Source organism: Branchiostoma floridae, chromosome 15 (genome assembly GCF_000003815.2).
Source record: "Branchiostoma floridae strain S238N-H82 chromosome 15, Bfl_VNyyK, whole genome shotgun sequence".
In the NCBI taxonomy this organism is placed as follows: Eukaryota; Metazoa; Chordata; class Leptocardii; order Amphioxiformes; family Branchiostomatidae; genus Branchiostoma; species Branchiostoma floridae.
This window is the reverse complement of record NC_049993.1, coordinates 20,168,643-20,179,653: the sequence shown is the minus strand read 5'-3', so window position 1 is coordinate 20,179,653 and position 11,011 is coordinate 20,168,643. Positions and strand designations below refer to the sequence as shown.

The 11,011-nt window shown below is 41.8% G+C and overlaps 1 protein-coding gene and 1 long non-coding RNA gene across 3 annotated transcripts in view; both read left to right on the top strand.

Moving 5' to 3' along the window:
• Positions 1-996: 996 nt before the first annotated feature.
• The window catches only part of LOC118431647 (importin-13-like), a 52,513-nt gene continuing 42,498 nt past the window's right edge, over positions 997-11,011 (top strand). The window contains exons 1-6 of the mRNA XM_035842889.1: positions 997-1,374; positions 2,159-2,284; positions 3,068-3,126; positions 3,510-3,618; positions 4,093-4,191; positions 8,952-9,005. Coding sequence (XP_035698782.1) covers positions 1,327-1,374; positions 2,159-2,284; positions 3,068-3,126; positions 3,510-3,618; positions 4,093-4,191; positions 8,952-9,005 — 495 coding nt within the window. The 5' untranslated portion in view covers positions 997-1,326. The remainder of the gene's footprint in view (positions 1,375-2,158; positions 2,285-3,067; positions 3,127-3,509; positions 3,619-4,092; positions 4,192-8,951; positions 9,006-11,011) is intronic.
• LOC118431701 lies at positions 4,483-10,935 on the top strand. Of its 2 annotated transcripts, none has more exons than XR_004833001.1 (4): positions 4,483-4,517; positions 8,952-9,005; positions 10,150-10,222; positions 10,875-10,935. It is a non-coding gene; the product is annotated as an uncharacterized LOC118431701 (long non-coding RNA). The 2 variants fall into 2 exon arrangements; XR_004833000.1 differs by lacking the exon at positions 4,483-4,517 and adding an exon at positions 4,624-4,658.

Below are 11,011 nucleotides of genomic sequence, written 5' to 3'. Positions count from 1 at the left end.
CTGTAAGCGCGCTGACTCTCAGCGCTTCAGCCAGGGTCGGGGTCTAGAGAATGTTTTGACTGAACTCACCTTGTCTTTGCTGAGGAGTCTTGAGAGAGAGGACACGCACTCGCAGACTTACGTTTTGACGGTTTAATCTAGCAGTGTTAGTAATTGTACAAAGGCCGCCAACTAAACTGGAAAGTTCTGGTTTTATCCCCTTGTCTGAATCTTCTTAAGTGGGTCCCTTGTTGTGTCCTCAGTGAATTCCTGTGTCCTGTGATTCTTCTCAGTTCTTGTATATTCCAAGGTGAGCTCTTAATCGTAAAACTTAGTCTGGTCTCCCGGCTACTGGCTGACTGTCCTCTGATGCCTTCTTCTTCTTCTTCTTCTTCTTGGAGTACACTTGTCTCCAAGCCTAAATTTCCTGGAGAAATAATCTCTAGGCCTAAGTTTCCTGGGGTTGATCTCCACCAGGCCCAATTTTCCTAGAGTTGTTCTCCAGGCCTTTTCTGCCCTCTGTCTTCCTTCTGCGCGGGCTTCCTTCTGTTCTAAGCTCCAGCCGCCCCTGGGCTCCCTAGCTGGAGCTTCCCCTGGCTACAAGTCAGGCAGGAAGTAACTTTGGCGGGAGATAACTTATGCTAATCTAAAAACTAAAGGCGGCAAATTGAAAACTGTAAGTTGGCGATAACAGCTGGTGTGTTACGCCGAACGGCGGTTATACCGGCTATATAGATACAGATACAGATACAGATACAGATACAGATACAGATACAGATACAGATACAGAAAAGAAAGTCTATTGGTGGAAACTTATGCTATATAAGTTAACATTATAGTTACATATTTGCATATGATGAACGTCTTACGAATCGGTAAATTTCTATCGATTTGATTGCAGGAATATCTTGTATTTAGTTTATCGACCTACTAGTGGAAAATACCGACAGAGTGCTCGATTTTTCATTTTTTAAACAACTGACAGGTGTTTTTCCCTGTGACTGAATGGTTTCGTCCTGCCGGCGTTCTCGCGAGAACTGATATGCGAGACTTGGCACAAAATGGCGGACGGTCCGAAAATGTTGACAGCTGAACACTTGTTATAATTTTAACGTTTTCCGCCCAGGAGAAGGAATAATCCTCCTAGAAACTTCAACTACAATCGCCGAGAAGATAATACTTTAATTCGGTGCCAAAGAGTGCGTTGTCAGAGTTTTTGTTTCACCGAGACGGGTAAATTCTGGACAGTCTTTGTCGCTTTTGCTAGCTTGGTGGCCGTCGACTGGCAAAGTTCGACCAAGTTCACGTTCAAGGTTGCGTTCTTTCTACTGAAGAACATAGGCTGTTATGGAAGGGCAGGCACAAGCGGAGTTCACTGTAGAAAATATAGAGAGGGTAAGTAAGAGGCATGCTTTTAGTTCACAATATGATATGCTGTATAGTGACACCCGGGCACCCCCCTCCCCCTTGAATAAACAAAGCGAAAGTTGAAGAAATTAGATCTAGATTTTATCTCTCTGTTTGAGAATTAGGCAGGGAAAAGGAAATGCATTTACTTTTGCAGGCATGTTTGTATTGTGCACGTACTACTGCCTCCCATGTTTGAGGAGTGTCACACCTTGAGCACGTAAAAGATCCCACCATACTAAGAGTACGTAGGGGCAATGGCAGCTCGCTCCAGACCCTTGCAATCAAGCCCCACCTTAGTATTGTAATCTCCCTACAAATGAAGCCCCTGGCTGTGAAGATAATAACACTGATATTGATGATGTAGGGCTTGAAATTCATTTTTGGGAATAGGTGTACTGGTGCACCCAATCTAGAAAATTGGGTGCACCAAAATATTTTTGGGTGCACTGCATAGAATAGAGTAGAATATCAGAATAACCTAATTGCAAACCTACTAAATAAGTAATGTGATCGGAGCTCTTCAGAAATCGGAAGTACTAAGACATTCATTTTGTTATTTTTCTAACACATAGATGTCAAGAATATGGTGTTTACTTAGTATACTGACATCTTAACATACAAAACTTATGACTGTCATAAGCCTATGAAAATATTTGGGTGCACCCACAGAAAAAAATTGGGTGCACAGCTCCAATTTTGGGTGCATCTGGGTGCACAAAACCCCAGTATTTCGAGCCCTGTAATGACTTGTGCTTCTCATCCTCTCCAGGCGCTCCACCAGCTGTATTTCGACCCCAACGTGTCGGTGAAAGATGCAGCTCAGAAATGGCTGATGGCTGCACAGGTGTCTCCTCAGGCCTGGCAGTTCTGCTGGGTGCTACTGCAGAAGGACAAGGTTTGTTTGTTTGTTTGTTTGTTTGTTTGTTTGTTTGTGATAGCTGCACAGGTGTCTCCTCAGGCCTGGCAGTTCTGCTGGGTGCTACTGCAGAAGGACAAGGTTTGTTTGTTTGTTTGTTTGTTTGTTTGTTTGTTTGTGATAGCTGCACAGGTGTCTCCTCAGGCCTGGCAGTTCTGCTGGGTACTACTGCAGAAGGACAAGGTTTGTTTGTTTGTTTGTTTGTTTGTTTGTGATAGCTGCACAGGTGTCTCCTCAGGCCTGGCAGTTCTGCTGGGTACTACTGCAGAAGGACAAGGTTTGTTTGTTTGTTTGTTTGTTTGTTTGTTTGTTTGTGATAGCTGCACAGGTGTCTCCTCAGGCCTGGCAGTTCTGCTGGGTACTACTGCAGAAGGACAAGGTTTGTTTGTTTGTTTGTTTGTTTGTTTGTGATGGCTGCACAGGTGTCTCCTCAAGCCTGGCAGTTCTGCTGGGTTCTACTGCAGAAGGACAAGGTTTGTTTGTTTGTTTGTGTGTGTGTTTGTGTGTGAGTATGTCTGTTTGAGTGTGTGTGTGTGTGAGAGAGAGAGAGAGAGAGAGAGAGAGAAAGAGAGCGTGTGTGCGTGTGTGTGTGTGTTTGTGTGTGTGGCTGTGTACATATACCTGTATGTGTGTGTGTGTGAGCGTGTGTGTGTTTGTGTGTGTGTGTGAGTGTAGGTGTTCGTGATAACTGCACAGGTTTCTTCTCAAGCAAGTATGTACATAAACTATATAAATAGTATATTTTTCTGTGTTTTACTGCAGGCGGCTGAAGTACAGTTCTTTGGAGCCAACGCCCTGTATGTCAAAATATCCCACCACTGGTAAGTCAAAGTTAAGCTCATCATCATGGATATGAAGAATCGCCAACTTAAAGGTGTATATACTATCAGTAGGTCATGAATTTATCTGTAGTGGGCCAGAACCCACGTGGGCGCCCCAAGAGGAGATGGGTAGACAGTGTCAATGAAGATCTTAGATTTAGAAAACTGGACTTTCAAAAAGCCAACCCCCTTGACAGAGGCAGATGAAGCGCAGCTATTAGACCTAAACTTCCAACTTTTGCAAGACAGGGAACAACAGATGCTAAACCGGATAATGAGTGAGTGAGTAAGTGGATGCTTGAATATGTAATTTGTTTCCAAGCTCATGCCAAACATCAGAACACTCACTAAATGACCGTGTTCGACTTGTTTGTGGTTGCTAGGACGGAGCTGCCTGCCGACCACTATGCCAACCTGCGGACCCAGCTGTTCCAGCAGATACTGGCCTTCGCTGGGGGTCCCCGGATGGTCCTTACTAGGCTATGTGTCGCTGTGAGTACCTTAACTAAAAATATAACATCAGGTACAGGTACAGATGCATGTGTGGGTACGGGTATGTGTACTGTAAAGATGGGTGCGAGTAGAGGTATGGGTACAGGTATGAGTACAGGTATGAGTACAGGTGCAGGGCCCAGGATGAGCCACACCAGACTCTGTGTCGCTGGGACTAAAGCTTTAATGGAATGTAAGGTCTTTCACTGAATGATGTCCTGTAAAGAGCTGTAGCTTATTGAAATGTTATGTATCACCAATTCTATGAAATATAAAGTCTAATAGAATTGTTGATTTATCCTTTGTTTCTATGAAGATTTCTTGTTTTGTTATATTTGCCCGACTTGTCAGCATTTGCACAGACTTCATGCTTGATGATGTAGGACCAGAAGTTGTGGATGAAAAAGTAGACACTAGCAGATAGCTGTATGATTAAAAATCTAAACAAGAGTTCTGCTTTCCTATATTCTGCAGCTGTCAGCGTTTGCCCTGAACACCATGCCTGAGGTGTGGCCTGAAGCAGTGAAGGGGATCGTGGACACATTCCAACAGGCCAGCGGCTCGGAGATTACGGTGAGTAACAAACAAATAAACAAATAAACAAATAAACAAAGGCACACACACATTCCAGCAGGCCAGCAGCTCGGAGATTACGGTGGGTAACAAACAAATAAACAAACAAACAAATAAACAAAGGCACACACACATTCCAGCAGGCCAGCGGCTCGGAGCTTACGGTGAGTAACAAACAAATAAACAAACAAACAAATAAACAAACAAACACACACATTCCAACAGGCCAGCGGCTCGGAGCTTACGGTGAGTAACAAACAAGTAAACAAATAAACAAACAAACACACACACACACATTCCAGCAGGCCAGCGGCTCGGAGCTTACGGTGAGTAACAAACAAACACATTCCAGCAGGCCAGCGGCTCCAAGATAACAGCGGGTCGGAGCTTACAGTGAGTAACAAACAAACAAACAAACAAACAAACAAACATACACATTCCAGCAGGCCAGCGGCTCCGAGGTTACGGTGAGTAACTAACAAATAAACAAACAAACACGCATTCCAACAGACCAGCAGCTTGGAGCTTACTGTGAGTACTACACAAAGAAACAAAGAAACATATTCCAACAGCTAGCACCTCCGAGCTGTCTGTATGTAACTGTGCCTAAGGAAATGGGATATATTTTGCATTAGCTGGCAAATGTCAATCAGCCAAAAGGCATAGCCCTCCAATTTTGTACTATAAGTACAAACTGCATAAGACCGGACTGTAAGGTTTGATCAGCGCTAAGTACCAGTACATGTCCAGAGTTTAGGTACAGGTGTGGACATGTTCCTGTATGTGAACAATTTAACAACTAAACATGTGTTTGAAAGATAGAAAACAATGGAAGCAAAACTATGTGAATGCTTCCACTTGTTAAAATCATGTATGAATATGTATGTATGTATAAGAGGCTCCACCTTAAGTTTGGAATTCCACTTTTCCCATTTTGACAAGTGCTAATATTTTCAGTATAAAAGCACTTGGTCCAAAAGTCTTTACATATGATTGACAAGTATAATGCACAGTTTTGAAATATGACAATAACTTTTATGAATATTCTTTTTGAAAATTTTCTTCCTGCAGAAATTTCTGCAGGAATTCCTGCAGGAAGCACTTGTCAATCATATGTAAAAACTTTCGGACAAAGTGCTTTTATACTGAAAATTTAAATTAAATTAGCACTTGTCAAAATGGGAAAAGTAGAATTCCAAACAGGTGGAGCCTTTTGTATGTAAACATGTGTTCTTCTGAAATGCTCCAATAATGAGAGAAACACCATTCATTCTGGGAAAAATAGGATGTTTGTAAGTTTTGTTTGTTATAAAATCTACATCGAAGGATCCCATGTGCATGTTTTTCTCCATCTGATATAACAATAACTTCCTGCTATTGTTGCACAAAATGTTTTTCTGTTTGTAGTCTTAGTGGAAGTAGCCAGGCCATTAGCTAGTGTATTCAAACCTACTGTAAATGCATTTACGTTCACGGGGATTTAATTTCTAGATAGCAGGAAAAATGACTGTTCGTGGTGGTTTTAAGTTCACGGTAGCACCATGTACTGTAGTCTCTTACTGCCATGGATAAATGATCGCGGTGGTTTTAAGTCAGCAGTAAAGGGGCCACCAAGAATACTGTGAACATAAAACCACCGTGAACATTTCTGCATTTACAGTATTAAGTTTACTGTAGAATTTACGCATTTCAAGTTTAAGGTATGGAGAAAGCAGCGTGTTCCCAATGGTTGTAAGTTCTTGATTGAAAGAGGACAATGGACAGGTATAAGGCAGTAGAAGCATTTAGTGCAGTGGGTTTAAGTTCCCAATGAAAAGGTCACCGTGAACATTAAACTACCGCGAACATTTCAACGTTTACAATACACTCACTTTGTCATCGTTACATTCACACTTAAAGGGGCGCAGATCTAGAGACTCATAGCTATGATAGGTTCGGATACCCTGCTCGTAATGTTTTTCCCGATCAGATTACCAGGTTCTGACACAAAAAACAGGATTGTGTTATGGATCCAGAAAAATGCTGTGACTCTGCAAATATTGACCTCCTGACCCTGGCCAGCTTTGCACCTTGATGTACTGACCCCACAAGCAAACACTCCACGGAGCATGTCTACAGGAGGTACAAAGGTCCATGGAGTTTTAGTCAGTAATGTTGGCACAAAAACATTTGTCTTTCCAAAGGCCATATCCTGGATGACTAAAAATTACAGGAAAAAATAAAATAATTATATTGTTTTTGCCAAAGCTAAGTGGGACTCATGGAAAACTAAATATGATGGTACATGTACCAAGGCTGGAGATAGGTCTACTTACAACAAAAGAAAAATCATTATAAAAAGTATCCTGTTTTGTTGAGCTCATTGTTTCATGGTAACAAGTCAGCAAGCCAACCAATTCAGCGATTGGCTCGGAACGCAGAGGTGGGAGTACCAGCTCAAATCTGCTCACATGTCACCGATCTTGTGCCTCTGGTAAAGGCACTTTAAACAACTTTCCTCACTTTGCTCATTTGAAAATGACCTAGCTTCGGTTAGGGGGCCGTCCCTTGGATAGGACCCTAAATGGAGGCCCTGTGTTTGAGGAGAGCCATGCCTCAAGTATGGTAAAGAACCCTTCACACTTATCGAAAAGAGCATGGGTCCTTCCCCGTGTGATCAGATCAAACCTTACAGTCTTGTCTTTGCCCCCTACTTTGCCCTTGATCAGGTTATTTGGGGGCAGGGTTCTAGCGCCCGTCCTTCCGTCTTTTGACAGATGTTTGATAATCTAATAAGGTGTAGATTTCTTCACTAGGACAGCGTCATCCATTTTTGTTGTGAAGTTGTTTGCCGTGTCCTTGTGTGTTAGGTGGTCACAAGAACGTTGAACTTTTCCCATCTTGAACTTCGGCACGACCAAAGTGAGAAAAACAAGTCCTTATCGAAGGTCACTTGTGACAAGGTCAAGACGTTATCGATCTTCATAAATGGCCGTCAAGAGCCAAAATAAACACTTAGAGATTGCTAGGGGTCAAAAGGTCAACTGCAAGGCTTTTAGTTTAAGTTAATAGCTGCAGGGAGCAAACAAAACTATCTTTAAAGATCTTAGAGTTTTTAAGGACACAAATGAGTTGGTAGCCTGTGTTGTATGATCTCTGCTACTAGTGGCTTATGATGAAAATTGATGAGTAAAATTAGGAAAAAAAGTAGCTTGATTGTGGTTGTCCCTCGGAGAGGACATTAAATGGAAATCCCATGTTTTAGGAGAGCCACGCCTCGAGCACATTAAAGAACCCACCACACTTATCGAAATGAGATTCTGAGAAGGGGTCCTTCCCAGTGTGAGTGGTTCAAAACCTACAGTCCTTTGGCTGCACATGGGGCAATTATTGTCAATAATTTTGTAAGTACCAAATGGCAGCTCAATACCCCAGGGATTTAGCCCCACAAAGCACAAAGTATATAATGCATATGATGTCTGTATTACTGTTGGTTATATATCATAATTCAAGTCAAATGTGCGTGCTTTGTATACAGATTTTATAAGTTAAAAAATCTAACCTTATTTGTACACGTACATGCATATGCCCATTGTGCAGCTTATCAAGCTTTACGGCTTTATCCTGTCCGTCTGTCTCAAAGAGTTGTTTGAATTACAGGATCCATTTTGTCTAGACTCCAGGGCTCGAAATACTGGGTGCATGTGCACCCAGGTGCACCCAAAACTGGAGCTGTGCACCCAATTATTTTCTGTGGGTGCACAGGGTGCACCCAAATGTTTTCTTACGTTTATATATGTAAATATATAAGTATATAAGTATACTAGTATACATCATATTCTTGACATCCAAGTGTTAGAAAGATGATAAAATGTCTGTCATAGTGCTTGTTTAAGAATCTGATAGCTTGTAACTAAGTTTTGTTGCTAGGTTTTTCTGACATTCTACTTCAATTCAAGTGGTGCACCCAACTATTTTTTGGTGCACCCAATTTTTTTAAGCTGGGTGCACCTGTGCACCTAATCCCCAAAATGAATTTCGAGCCCTGAGACTCTGTTGCAGTCTTCAAACGGGGCTGTTTTTTATTGGAGGGGGGTTGGTTCGCGATTTTCAACGTTGGCTAGGTTCTCTCTTGTGCCGGGAAAGGGAGTTTGCCAACTGAAGATAGCCAGGTTTGCCTCGTCGCTATCACGGCAAACTCCCATTCACAGCAAACTCCCTTCCTCGGCAAACTCTATTTCCCGGCACAAGAGAACATAGCCAACGTGGAAAATCACGACCCCCCCCCCCCCCCAAAAAAAACCAGCCCCGTTCGAAGACTGCAATACACCTTTCTCACGCGGCGGCCATGATAGATCGAAGAAGAGGTCAATGAGGCAAACAGACAAAACTTATTTCTAAAATCAGGTCCCATTTAGTTTTCCCCCAAACCACACAAATTTTCATGATATAAGATAGAATAATAAATATTACTTGAAGTGTTATGCACCGAAAGATGTAGCAATTTAGAGTAGTGTAGACTGACCCCATAGTCCCTTAAGAGATGCAAAATAACAACATGATAATGCAAATTTTTAACGAATTTGCAGCCATTCACTTATTGGTCGATTTCCTAATTGGCAGGCTACCATTGGTCGAACTGCTAATTATGATGGACAGCCTTTTGTTTGCCACATTGAACTCGTTTTAGATCTATCATGGCCGCCGCGTGAGAAAGGTGTATGGAGACTACATTTTGCCCATGAAATTAGAATTCTTGCGTTATGTTGTGTTGTTTGCAGCCCTCCCAGAGATGTGGTGCTCTCCTGGAGCTGCTGACTGTACTTCCAGAACAGGTATTATCACTAAAAATAATTCTTATAGTACATTTTTTTGTTGTTGTATGTAATATGTACAAACATCTCATTAAAAACTAACTACTACCTTGTTTCCTATTGGACAATACAAACTCTTCAAATATTGTGCATTCATAGTTCGGGTATAAAAAAGAATGTTTCTTCCAGATTTCTTCAGTGTCGCTGATGAAAGGTAGTGGATTAATCTCCAAGCAGATCCTAAAATGCCATAAAATAGTACCAAACTGGCCAAGGAGTGTAATGTAGTCAGCCAAGAGGTGTCCATTTGCCATGTAGAATCTGCCTCCAGTCGGCTAGAACAGAGGCTATTAACATCCAATTGTTTCCCAATCAAACTGTGCTTGCAGTGTAGGTGCTAATTGCCCTCCTTCCTGTTTGGTACTAACTTCCAACTGGGACATGTGTTAGTCACTGAATTTGTCCCAGTGCATGTCGCTCGTAAAATAATTAGCACATGGCAACAGGGAGGGGCAGCAACACCATTGTTGAATAGAAATGCTCCTCCCTGTTTCAGTGGAGGCAGATCTCCGGTAGCGAAACACACTCCTAAGCCGGCTTCACTCCTCTGGTAGCTTTTGATACTATTTTATGCTACCGTAGGATCTGCTTGGAGATTAGTAGTGGATGCTATCATATAGAAAGTCATTTTTATTCAAGGCAACAGCTCTGTACAACAAGACTCTATAGACTTTTCATTTCAGTGACAAGTGTCTTTGTTTTTCTGTAAACGCTGACTTGTATCATATGAAACTTTTATTGTAAAATGAATCTTTATGATGATATTTTTAGAATGACACTCTCGGGCTAACATTAGCCAACTATGTAATTTGGTTTAAAATTTCAGTTTTTGTTTTAAACTGCGAAAACCAAAAATAAAGTTCTTATCTTTCTTCTTATCTTTCTATCTGAAACGTTTGACCGTTTCCAAAATCAATCAAGTTGCTTCATTGAGTAATTTATTTTTGGTGTATCTTGCTACCTGGATGTCTAATCTTCATCAACCCAAAAAATGCATGTATGTAATGCTGAATAAAGCATATACCCGTCATGCTAGGGATTATTATCTGTATATTATGTGATTTGAATAGATTTTAAAATTTTGATTTTTGTTTGTTTACTTTAGCACAACACGACCTGCCTAGCCCAGAGCAGGAGAGGAACAGTTCGTAATGCCATGCAGGAGGGCCTGCCACATGGTAGGGCAGTTTGACACTTGTCTGTATTTCTATTCAGACATGAAGGAAAAGAAGTATCTTTTTTTACACTAAATTACAGCAATGAAGGTTAAAACTACTGCAGGGCTCGAAATTAAAAGCAGGTAAAATTGGAGCTGTGCAGGTGACTGCATTGACTATTACCACCTATTAAGTATAAAAGAAAAAATAGCAATGGTTCCTCAACAATTCTAGTATGACCCATACTTCCTAAGTTCAGTTGTGCAGGTATGCAGAAAAAAGTATTTCGAGCCCTGTACTGTAATAATGTATGCAAGGTAACAGCTACTCAACTCAGGCTTGAATATACAACTGTCACGCATCCAGGCTGAACAGTCTGCCAGACATGAATCAAGATTGAAATAAAGATCTCAAGTTTGTAGTTTGTGCCTCAAAGTCAACGTGACTATTTTTTCTCCTTCCAGTCCTACCCTTGCTTCAGAATTTATTGGAGCAGCCCTCTCCCCTAGACGTTCAGCAACAAGCCCTGAAGTGTTTCTCCAGCTAAAAAAGTCACGCGCAGGCCAGGCAGACGGGTCACCTAACCCACCCTGTCTGCCTACCATTGTCTCCCAAGACAGATGGATGTCAACAGTAATACGCTTCTAAGTCAAAAATTTTTTTTCCTCCTCAGTCCTTCCCTTGCTTCAGAATTTACTGGAGCAGCCCTCCACCCTAGATGTACAACAGCAGGCCTTGAAGTGTTTCTCATGTCTTAAAGTAACCCTGTTGTTCCTTAAAGTCCTAACGGGGGGGGGAAAACGAGGGGCC